General features: G+C 41.5%; 2 protein-coding genes across 2 annotated transcripts in view; both read left to right on the top strand.

Moving 5' to 3' along the window:
• The first annotated feature begins 1,076 nt into the window (after positions 1-1,076).
• Positions 1,077-10,233, top strand: LOC308174776 (complement factor B-like). Its single transcript, XM_080549877.1, has 18 exons — positions 1,077-1,181; positions 2,105-2,326; positions 2,462-2,647; positions 3,169-3,345; positions 3,619-3,705; positions 3,923-4,062; positions 5,071-5,206; positions 5,398-5,526; positions 5,636-5,731; positions 6,245-6,385; positions 7,076-7,182; positions 7,451-7,577; positions 7,945-8,098; positions 8,603-8,682; positions 8,858-8,973; positions 9,125-9,254; positions 9,540-9,589; positions 9,886-10,233. The coding sequence occupies exons 1-18, from the start codon at positions 1,121-1,123 to the stop codon at positions 10,063-10,065; spliced, it is 2,319 nt and encodes a 772-aa protein (XP_080406003.1). The 5' UTR covers positions 1,077-1,120; the 3' UTR covers positions 10,066-10,233.
• A 764-nt stretch (positions 10,234-10,997) lies between these two features.
• Positions 10,998-12,364, top strand: part of bbs1 (Bardet-Biedl syndrome 1) — a gene marked incomplete at both ends in the record, with an annotated part of 8,666 nt that continues 7,299 nt past the window's right edge. Inside the window, 1 exon segment of the mRNA XM_080549734.1 lies at positions 10,998-11,029. Coding sequence (XP_080405860.1) covers positions 10,998-11,029 — 32 coding nt within the window.

Below are 12,364 nucleotides of genomic sequence, written 5' to 3'. Positions count from 1 at the left end.
TCTCTCAGCTGACAAGAGAACTTTGTTTTGCAAATCGCTGCCTACCGTCTGCTCTTCATCCTGCACTACACCTCAAACCCTTAGTCCAACTACTGTTTCCCAGCTGTTTGGTGCAGAGCTCCACACTCTAATGTCATGATAGTGTAGCAGAGGTGTTTTGGAATCACAAACGTGCCTGAGTGAGTTAGTTTAAACTCAACTATCATGCTATCACAGTATAATTCAGTCCTGCATGAATCATGAATCATGATAGTATGGATACTATTTAAATAGTACACTAGGTCCGAGACATAAGCTGGTGTTTCGGTGAGTTACACTAATAACGATGCTTGAGCAAAAATACTAACCAACATTGGTTAAATCTGCGTTGAGTTTTTTGGAAAGAATGAACCTGTGTGTGTGTGTTCTCTTAGTTACACAAAAGCATTTACCGGACATGGCCTTTTCTCCACCCATGCTTTAAATTCCCTTTCTTGCCAAATGGACCTTTAGAGGGACCCTAAGCTGACCTGGTATGAGTCATGATGGGTGTGTGGAATACAGATGAACATTTTGTTTACTTGATGTGTTGAAGAGGTAATAAACTGCAGCTGAAAAAGTATTGACCAATGCAATACTTTATCAACTTAAAATGTGGTCCATATCTTATATATTCATGCTGATATTTGAGGTTATTTTGAAACACGTGTAAAGGCACACATCCAAATCGAGTGCAACGCCTAAGCTAGGTTTGTTGCTTATTTGAACAGATGAATAGCTCACTTAACAGTAATAAATTCCAACATTTAGTCATTAATCTGTGGAAATCATGCCAAAATATAGCCCAATGTGACTGATAGGTTAGCAATTCTATTTGTGAGAGACACACGAGAGTATTCAAAAAAGGTTCATAAATATGAGCAGACCTATGGCAAATAATATAAATTGTGTTTGTGTTTAATGTTTGTCATTGAGTTGGTCAATCAATTCCTTTTATTTGACTTGAGGTTAAACAGTGACAGTGTGATCGTAGCCATGCCCTCTTCCCGGAAATTCCTGCCTCTTTGTATAAATGTGACCCATTAGTAGAATAATCTCACTTTTTACCACAGGGTCAGAGTTTAACATCCTGAAATTCAACATGGTTTTTTTTGTTAGCTGGACTTGGTTTGCAGCGCTGGTTTTATGTCCTATCTATATGGGTAAGTTCCTTTATTCGATATAGACTTTGCAATGCAATTTCAGTCTATTGTTACCATTTTAAAAATAAATATATATACATTTGTGGGTAGGATCTTGTATGATACAGCATAGGGGAACATGCTTGAAATAAATTAACTTAACCTATCCATTAAGTTCTGGTATTTTTCAATTAATTCCATATGAAACTTCACGTATGACATCAAGTCGTCACCTTCTTAAAATAATGTCTTACGTCACTTTTGAGGAAAATTATGTTTTTACCTAAATAATATTATATATTATAGTATATTATAGTATATTATATATTTGGTTCAGTTTATTCTGTTTTTCTCAAACTTGAGAATATGACCATTATTTTAAGAAGGTGACGAAATGATTTGTGTAAATAGATCCTCTTTAATAATAAGAAGTGGGGCAATCTTAGTTTTACTTTCATGAATAACATGGATTTTCTGACTGTCCTTCTACAAATGTTCATATCGCTTTGCGGTGAATTAGAATATTTCCGACTGGCAATTACAAACCATATATTCTTATTCAATCAGCACTTGCTGCAACAGGAGGGGTATTTGTTAACCTCAGTAGTACCCTTGCTAAATTCCCAATCTTGCCCTTCATATTACAATTACCAATAATCAACCATATACCGTACATTGGCTCATTCTAAACCTCAACACCCACGGTCGCTGAAACTTTTGAAAAATCACCTTGTTGGAAAACGGTCGAATGTAGCATCGGTACATGAAATATAGCCCCCCAAAATTGGAGAAAAAAAACTAGACCAACGAGAAACAAATCTCATGCTCAATTCTAAACGTTTTGGAGAAGAAAAAAAAATTTGAGGAGGAAAATCAAGGCGAAATCAGCCAGTGGAGCTCCTCTAAAGACAATGTATAATTGTATCACCATCCCATCCCCATAGGCGTCGGTGTTTTCGGAGCTCTGACGGAATTCCCGTGCACCGCGGAGAACATGGACATTGAAGGGGGCACTTACACCCTGACCAGGGGCCTCCAGTCCGGCAGCATGCTGGTGTACCGCTGTGCAGAAGGGTACTACCCCTACCCCGAGAGGATACGCAAATGCATGAGAAATGGACATTGGCAACCTGCTACAAGAAAACGATATCCTGCGACGTGCAGACGTGAGTTGGGCCTACTACAATTCGTCCCATGACAATCTAAAAACACATGATTTAACCTAACACACCTTGGACAAAACAAGTCACATTTTGCATTCTACTGTATATCCATCTTTTTGGGGGGGGGGGTTCTTGTAGGGATGGAATGCCCCGACCCCAAAGTGTTAGGGAACGGACGCGTTCAGCCCGGTCAAGAGAGCTACTTGGTCGGTAATGAGACCACATATCACTGTTACTCTGGGTACACCCTGCGTGGCTCACCCTCCCGGGTCTGCCAGGCCAATGCCAAGTGGAGTGGAAGCACGCCGATATGCAGCCGTGATTGTGAGTGACAAACATAGTATATTCTTATTGCATCGGCAACGACATAATGTAACGTTTTGCTAGACAACCTGGTATTCGGCTAAAATGGTAAATGCAATTGGGGTAAAACGTTAGAAATGACTTCATCAGCCAGTAGAATATAATATGCCATTTAAACGGTCATTATTTGTCTCTATCCCTCTTGTCATCTCTAAGCGGCGCTATACCCCCCTGGGCCACCCTGAATTGGACTATGCTGGCTCAGATTCACATTTGTCTTTCCAGCCCTGTTTCTAACTATGATGAATAACCAGGCCAGCCTAGTGCAGCTTAGCTTGGCTCAGCTCAGTGTGAAATTAGAGTTTGGTCTGCTGAGCTTTCCTATATGGTAATTCATGAGAAGCAAACGATGACATTATGCAACTAATATCATTGGGAGAGACTACTACACAAAACTTCCTACTAATAATGTTGGTTTCTCCATTAACTCTCCCTCTCCATGTCAAATGTTTCTCTGACTTTCTCCCACCTTTTTCTTACAGCAGGAGATCGGTGTTCCGATCCCGGTACTCCAGCAGGAGCTGGTAGGAGAGGGACTCTTTTTGGCATTGATGACAAAGTCACATACCACTGTAATGGCAGATTACATCTAGTGGGGTCAGACGAGCGAGTTTGTCAAGACGATGGCCAATGGACTGGAACAGAGCCTGCATGTTACTGTAAGGTCCTTTAGACCCCCCAAACCCAAACACTGTTCCAAACACCACCAGAGTGAATGCTATTTGTGCAGATACCAAAAGATTGACATTTACATCATGCAGTCCAATATCATGGTTTTGTAAAAAAAAAAAAATGTTAAAAAAAGAAAGAAACATGGATAATGAGAAAGGCGATCTGTCTTGGAAAATAGACGTTTATCTTAATGAGACTAACCTGGTTATATCATGAAATATATCTTTTTAATTAAAGTGTGTTTTCTGTTAATGTTGCAGACGAACACACATACGACACTGCATTGGAGATCACAGAGTCCTTCGGGAGTGCTATCAGACAGAGCCTATCGGCGTTAGAATCCACCAGTAAGTCTGCATAACCATAGATTATTTAGAATTTGTCTAACAAGTGCAGTGTTGAAACATTACATGAAAAAAAAGTTAATAAGTGTCCTGTCTTGATATGTCCAGTCCAGTTTGTCGCATAGAATCAAGCAAGTAACAGACACCATTGACCATTCCCTGCACTCCTAATGTTCTCCCAGTTATTTGCAAACTGAAAACTCTAGCTGGTGCTTTTTAGATGACACTCAAGAAGGAAAGAGAATTTTCATTCAAGAGGATGGATTACTGAACATCTACATTGCGCTGGACGTCTCTGACAGCATTAAAGTAGAAGAGTTTGAACACGCAAGAAGAGCTGTCAAGCAACTTATCAGGAAGGTAAGTCACAGAAACATACAAGGTACAGTATGTAGTTGCTGTCTAACTAAAGTAACGGAGAAGGACTCCTTAACTTATTCGGTCCTGTAATTGAAGCAAAGCAGGCGGGGTTGGAACCCGGGTCTGATACATGAAAGACCCAAGCGTCAACTATCAATCAATAAAAAACAATTTGTAGGAAGGTTTATATAAAGACAATTGTCTCAAAGTGCTTTACAACAAGAAGAATGCAAACAATATAAATAATAAATATAATACAAACAATATGAACTAACACCAACCCCCAAAAAGAAAGCTAAGGAAAAACTCCGGAAGGAAAAAAAATCAGGCCAGGAGAACATCCTAAACGTCCTAAAGGTCTAAGGGGCGACACTTGAGTGTACTGTACCTCTCAGGCACGACTACCTCATCACAAGAGCGTGATTCTAAGTCACCTCCATTACATTCACCCTCTTTGACCTGACCATCCATGAGAAGAACCATCTGGGACACGGAACCAATGTGATGAGGAACCTCTGTCTCCCACTAGTAGACACGTGTCTTAGGCCAAGAGGACATCCTCGAGGTCCAAGGGCGGCACTTGAGACTACACGTCTCATGCAGGGCTACCTCATGATGAGCGTGATTCCAAATCACCTCCACTATATGTAGACAATGTTACTTTCACTTTGTACAATGTACCCTTAGGGTAGGTAGTAATTTGTAAATGTTGTAAATGTAAACATATTAGTCATCTGAGAGTCCTTGCTGCCTGGGGTGGTAAGCCACTTGGTAGTTAATTTGTAAATTACTACTGAGGTTAATAATGTCCACTACTATCACTGTGCTATTGCAATGCGACTGTATGACGCATGACAAGACATAGACTTAAAACAATGTTTATACTCTATAATATCATTTTGGAATGACACACTACTGAGAAACTGACCAGTCAGCACTCTATTTCTGTCACACCCTTTGATGACACACATCTTAACTGTTTCCTGTATTACACTCATCTTTTCACAGATTGCCTCCTTCCCAGTAAACCCCAATTATGAAATAGTGTTTTTTTCCGCTGAGATAAACGAGATTATCAGCATACTAAATCCTACGCTGAACGCTCAAACTATCTTGGATCGCTTGGACACATTTAATTATGCTGGTGAGCTTATTTGCCTGGTCTCAAGAACCAGCCTCATATATTCTTTTAGACACACTGACCACATTACTGTAAAGCACATTTCTTTAGACTTGTTGACTTCAATAAAGTCAAACAAAAACTGTGTGTCTGTGTGTCTGTGTGTGTGTCTGTCTGTCTGTGCGTGCATGCATGTGTGCCATTTTGTGTTATAGACAGAGAAAATGTTGGGACCGATGTCAACCTTGCATTCCTGACCATCCTGGAACGAATGGAAGTCCTAAAGAAAAGACATCAAAAGAAATTTGAGGATTTCCGCCACGTCCTTATCTTTTTCACAGACGGTAATTCTAGTTTCTTAGTATTTGCATGTTTCTGTTTGTTAGAACATGTTCCTCGTTTGGCTGTGGCCAGTTTAGTAATCCTTTGACCTTTGAATCCTATTTCCTGTAGGTGGTTACAACATGGGTGGCAACCCGGAGAACACAGTGACCAGAATCAAGGAGGTGGTCTTTATGAATGAGCCGAAAAAAAGGGACGAGTATCTTGGTGAGATCAAGTTAGTTTTCTGGCTAAGTAAGGCAAGTAGGCCTACACTAAAACATTACAGTGTACTCACATAGGGCTTACACACCGGCAGTTCCGAACGCCGGTTCGCGTTCGCGTACGGAAACCTCCGAACGTTGGCGCTGTCTGGCGAACGAGCCCGCGTTCATACCAGTGTATCGTTCGCCAGACAGCGCCAACGTTCGGAGGTTTCCGAACGCGAACGCGAACCGGCGTTCGGAACTGCCGGTGTGAAAGCCCTAACAGTAATTCAAGACAATTTATTCTAGATGAGATGACAGTGGTCTGAGCACTTAGCACTGTGATAATTATCAATACGATAGGCTACAGTATGTGGCACTGAACAATCCTAAGATCCAACATATACATCATCATAACATATCACTAATGTTATCAAGTATGTACAGAGTTTATTTGTAAATTTAACATTTAAAATCCTAAATAACATGCCTAACATATAGTAATGTTTTATGGGCAACCACTCGTGTTTTTTAGATATCTATTTCTTTGGGGTTGGAGATGACATCGAGGAAGACAACATCAATAGACTTGTGACAAAAAGGAATAATGGAGAAAAGCACTACTTTAAAGTAGAGTCTCTTGCAAAATTGGAAAGGACCTTTGATGAAATAATTGGTAAGTCATTTGACGCCGTACCCAGTTGGTTCTGTGAGCTTTGTGTCTGGGTCTGAAGTGTCAATGAATTGAGAGAGACTGTGGCTGGAATTCAATAGTAGGGTAGCGTCAACCACATTACTGTATGCCCACCATATTGCTTTGTATCACATCCCTCTGCACAAACAGATTGAGCCATAGAGGACATTTTCATTGGACATTGACACAAAGCCATTTCTTTAAAAATAATAAATAATAATAAAAAAACAAAATGTTGTTTGAATCCAAGCCATTGTACTGGAGGGTAGTAGCGTGCAGTTGTACAGTACAGTAGTGTAAATGCAATGTGGTATGATTGAATTTCACCGTTATTGCTTATTAAGTCAGTACAACTGGTTGATATCGCATGTGTCTTTGTGTTTTGTGTCTATGCACTCTAAGCATGAGTGTGTGTAGAGTGCTGAGCATTTGTAGAGATTGTACTCATGATGAGTAACCTTGCCTGAGACCTCAGGCTTTAGTGTTGTTTTGCTGGTTGGAATCCCACTCCGGTCACACTGGTGCCATGACTCGGCTGGGTGTTTCTATGGAGGATGAGGTCAAAAAGAGGTTTAACTTTGTAGCGTAGGTGGTCAGTGACCATGCTCACATGATGAGTCACCTCGTCTGAGACCTGAAGACATGCTGTTTGAACCTCTCTCATCTAAACAGATGAATCAAAGGTCGTGGGTCTGTGTGGGCTCCACAGAGGCTATGATGATGGAACACGATCCACCATAATGGAAAGGTTTCCCTGGCTGGCAACGGTTGCTACCGTGGTAATTATTTCAACACTTCCTTGATCCAAAGAGGATTTTTTTGGGGGGGCGTAAAATTGATAAAAAAACGTGAATGTGCTTGATTATCTGTTTTTCTTTTTTTTTCCACGTTTGATTATGAGATTTCATTTGAGCAAACATGTATACTGTGTCAATGAACTCATTACAAAGTCATAACAGACATTTTGGATATCCATACATTGGATATTTCATTCATAATTTACCAATATGTACTACTGTATATTGAAGATCTGCCCTCTCCTCTTAGCGTACCACAGGAGTCTCACACTGCCTCGGGAGTTTGGTCACTGCCAGATTCATCTTGACTGCTGCTCACTGCTTTGAATATGATGACACACCAGATATGGTCCAGGTTCAAGTCAATGATCACAAAGGTACCTCTAGATACCACTCCAAGAATATCCCAACCACATGGGCCGGTTTCAGAGACAAGGCTTAAGCCTAGTCCTGGACTAAATCACACTTTCAATGTAAAATCTCCATTGAAGATGTTTTTTAATCTAGGACTAGGCTTAAGCCTTGTCTGTGAAACCGGCCCTTGAATGTTTTATAACTCAAATCGTTTTTAGACAGATCGTATCAGTTTTTCAGCTAATGAAATAAAGATGCAACACAAATACGATAAGCTAACATCATTATGTTGTGTTAATGCCAAACGCCATAGCTTATTACTATAATGTACCGTAACAGAAATCTGGTAAACTTGGTTTACTTATCTTCTTTCATCTTTTTTGTGATTAGGAGTAAGAGGCACAAAGGTAGAAAGCGTCATAATACACCCGAAATATAATATCAAGGCCAAACTGAATAAAGGAGTAAAGGAGTTCTATGACTACGATGTAGCTCTTGTCAAACTGAAACATGAAGACCAAGTGGACTTCTCTACTAAGGCAAGGTGAGATATGCAGTGGAGATAATGGAGATAATTCCAAGAAAGCTAATTCAAGCACACCTCTAGTATCTAGGTTTGGCAACATCATCTAAATGTAAATTGTCATCTAGAAATCGGATTATTTAGAAATTATTATATTGTCAAATGTTCTACCATTCACCCAATTACCACTGCATTTCGACTTTTACAATACAGTTTTACTCATCCAATTTGGTTCAAAGGAAATTTCCCCCAAACACACACACACACACACACACACACACACACACACACACACACACACACACACACAAGGGCACAATAGCAGCAGATTGTACCTGGGATCTCAGACCTGGCAGGTCTCCAGTTGCCTTCAGTTTCCACTGTTTAGTGCCTGGCCCAAAATTCGAACCAGTGACCTTCTGCTTACCAACCTGCCTCTCTAACCTCTAACTCCAATTATCTACAGCATTTTTAATTCCTAGTAGTTAATTCCTAAACTCATTCTTGCTTGTCTGTCTCACTCAGACCCATTTGCATCCCTTGCACCAAGGAAACGAGTGGAGCACTACATCTGGCGGGCGATGACATCACCTGCAAGCAACAAGGTGAAATTACATCATCACCAAGTCACATGACCACAGAAAAGGACTACTGTTGCTTCAATTTACAGCTAAAAACAATAAAGCACGAGCACCAATTACCAACAGTGAATTAAGGAGACGTTGCCCGGGTTGGCAGATTGAAGCTGATGTACGCCCTTGTGTATTTCTCTCCTTGCAGAAGAGCTCTTGTTAAAAAGTGATTTCGAAAGAGTCCATTTCTTGACAGACGACCAGGAGGATAGGAAAAAAAAAGGACTTAAGCAGAAAAGTGCCGACGTTAAGCTTGGTAGTCAGGTGAGTACAAAATCATGTCTGACACATAGACCCTTCCACTTATACTTACCTTCATTGTTGTGAGTTAGTTTAAAGCCACCTATTGTGCAGGGATTTAAAAAATCGTAGGATTAAAAAAGTGAACTAATCCCACTATTTCTATCGTGTGTAGAGGGACAATTGTATCAAATTCGCTCTTGAGGCAGACGATGTAACAACTGAAGATCCAAAGGAGGCTGTGACTGACAATTTCCTGTGTACTGGTGGCAGTGCGCCCGAGAGAGATCATGTTGCCTGCAAAGGTATGTTTAGCAGTCAATTCTATCTTTTTATGACGCATTCACTCATCGTTCACTCATATCAAGCTTTTGATATTGTAATTGTATGTAATGGGTTTCTCAAGGTATCTATGCTATTGTCTGCCTCTAACCTTGCAACTTGATTGTGTGTGTGTGTGTGTGTGTGTGTGGTGTGTGGTGTGTGTGTGTGTGTGTGTGTGTGTGTGTGTGTGTGTGTGTGTGTGTGTGTGTGTGTGTGTGTGTGTGTGTGTGTGTGTGTGTGTGTGTGTGGTGGGGGTGGGCACAAAGGTGACTCCGGTGGTGCTGTCTATAAGATCCATCAGCATCGTGTTGTCCAGGTTAGGTCTTGCTTACTATTCTTCTTATCATACAGCATACTTGCCAATCATCTACATATCTACCGTTAAGCTGCCCCTATAACTGTGTTTCCCCTGGAGACCCTTTACAAATAGTGTGTCTTAGCAAATAACTTTCTGTATAGATCCTACATAGTTTTTCAAGACTATTTTTGTTGTTTTATGTTTAGTATTTACATAAACATTTATCTAAGCCTTTGGCATAGGACTCCTCAACTTTGATCAACTTAATCTTTAATCTGTACTGGTACTGATGACACCTCGTTCATTCTTTACAGGTTGGACTTGTCAGTTGGGGCACCAAGGAGTTGTGCGCTGGTCAACCTAGCCGCATGGTGGAATCTAGAGATCCCCACCGAGATTTCCACATCAATCTCTTTTCGGTCGTCCCTTTTCTCAAGGAAATTCTGGGGGATGATACGCAAGATTATAAACCGCTTCAGTTTTTAGACAAGTAGATTCAGTGAGTTAGGATTTGTGGGTTTTAATGAAATGTTTCGTGATGAAGGCATTGGCTATGCTGTGTATCTGAGAGATCGATGGTTGAATTGAATTCTACTACTGATGGCTATCAAAGCTTCTTTAAAAAAAACAAAAAAAACATGAATAAATGTTCTTTTATCTGAGTTTGTCTGTATTATTATTTTGTTTCTGTAAGTCTGTGTATGAAGGCCAGTGTCTTGCGAGTTTAAAAACTGTGCAAAGGTGACATGTGACATCATTGTACATTTAGGCCACAAAACACACACAGTACAGTACTTCTTATCTTTCCAGTTCCAAGTGAGTAAAACTTGCAGTTCTTATTGCAGGCAGCAGAGGGCAGCAGAGGGCGCACATCATATAATCACAAACGAGACGAAATAAGGAGTAATTGAAGGAATGCCGCTAAAAAGCTTATACTCCGACAATTAAATGTGCCCAACAACAAAAAGTTCCTTCCATTACTCCTCTTGTGTTATTGTTTTGTTGTCATTCTCATACATTTAGGGTGTAGCTTTAGAAAAAAAACTGCAGTATTCAACGTTCATTCAACATTTTAGCAAATAATAGTCACGTGTTGACAAATATAGTTACTTATTATTATACATTTGGTCAAAACATTGATTGAATAGTATTGTTGTTAGGCTATATTCTAACAACGGAACCTTTGATTTTGGCACCGTTTTCTAGAGGAATTCTTTCTCCGTTGCCCCCGCATGTTGTCATAGAAACGGAAAGCCTATCAGAGGATTACCTAGCTACTGTTGCTAAACGTTCACGTTTGCTAGGGGTTCATCATCATCGAGCCATCTGCCTATGAAACCCTTCATCATTTCTGTCTTTTGTTGTATAAGTATTTCAGTATTATATCGTTGTTGCTTATTGATTGCGGAATATCACACGGATGATCATGTCTTCAGTCCCGTCGGAGATGAGAGAAAGGTAAGTTTGTCTGCTGCTGAATGTAGCCAGCCATGAAGTAGGCTAGCCCCTAGCCCCTAGCCCCTAGCCCCTAGCCCCTAGCCCCTAGCCCCTAGCCCCTAGCCCCTAGCCCCTAGCCCCTAGCCCCTAGCCCCTAGCCCCTAGCCCCTAGCCCCTAGCTAGTCATCAAGTAGCCCCTATGAATGAATGATGAATGGTCTTTATTGTCATTAATACAGTACAGGTACCATACAACGACATTTGGAGGGGGGGCTCCCCTGGTGCTAGGAAAAAAATACTAAAAACAAGAAGGGAAAGGAGCTGGTTAACATAAATAAAGGCTATGTACACTATCCACTATACTATACTATACAAATAAAACACTGTGCTGTACTCTATGCTATGCTATAAATATCCTAACATTTCCTATCTCTGAACCTTATGTACCCGAGGGTTGTCATATTGCACATAGTGTTATTGCACATTCATTTAAAGTGTCGCAGTTTGCAGGTTTGAAATGTTCACAGTTGTGTTTCAGTGTTGCACTTGATTTCAATCTAGTAGCTGCCATCAATTTGTCTAGATTGTCCAGGGCCTAGAACCTAGGTCTTTGCTGTGTTCAGGGCCTGGATGGCCCTAGGGTAGAAGCTGAGCTTCAGTCTGTTTGTCCTTGCGAACATGGTCCTGAACCGCCTGTCCGAGGGCAGCCGAGCAAAGTGTTCGTACCCTAGCTAGTCATCAAGTAGCCCCTAGCTAGTCATCAAGAGTCTCAACCCTCCGATTCCTGGGGATGCACATGCGGGATGACCTGACCTGGAAGGACAACACAAAAGGCACCATCAAGAGGGCACAACAGCGGCTATACACCCTGAGAGTCCTCAGGAAGGAACACAGCAAGCAGGAGATACTGGTGACCTTCTACCGCGGCGCAGTGGAGAGCATCCTCACCTACGGCATCTGCAACTGGTTCTCCAGCTGCACAACAGCGGAGAGGAATGCGCTACAGAGAGTCGTGAGAACAGCACAGAAGATCACCGGCGCCCCCCTCCCCTCTCTGGAAGAGCTGTACAACACACGCTGTCTCAGGAAGGCCTCCAAGATCTCCAGGGACCCGACCCACCCTGGGTACGAACACTTTACCAGGCTGCCCTCGAAAAGGCGGTTCAGGACCCTGGCCGCAAAGACAAACAGACTGAAGAACAGCTTCTACCACAGGGCCGTCCAGGCCCTGAACACAGCAAAGACCTAAGTTCTGGGCCCTGGACAGTCTGGACGGATTGTATGGCAGCTGCTGGACTGAAAAAATCAGGTGTAGTGCTGAGGCACAAACATGTACATTTCAAGCCTGCAAACTGT

This window comes from Nansenia antarctica (assembly GCF_963989245.1).
Source record: "Nansenia antarctica genome assembly, chromosome: 20".
Taxonomy (NCBI): Eukaryota; Metazoa; Chordata; class Actinopteri; order Argentiniformes; family Microstomatidae; genus Nansenia; species Nansenia antarctica.
The sequence above is the reverse complement of the archived record's forward strand: the minus strand, read 5'-3'. Positions and strand labels throughout refer to the sequence as shown.

Excerpts from the sequence above, each read along its gene's own strand:
- LOC308174776 (XM_080549877.1), top strand. The coding sequence starts at position 1,121 with ATGGTTTTTTTTGTTAGCTGGACTTGGTTTGCAGCGCTGGTTTTATGT. Across the intron at positions 2,648-3,168 it reads GCCGATATGCAGCCGTGATT|CAGGAGATCGGTGTTCCGAT; the intron begins GTGAGTGACAAA and ends TTTTTCTTACAG. Across the intron at positions 5,527-5,635 it reads CCTTATCTTTTTCACAGACG|GTGGTTACAACATGGGTGGC; the intron begins GTAATTCTAGTT and ends TATTTCCTGTAG.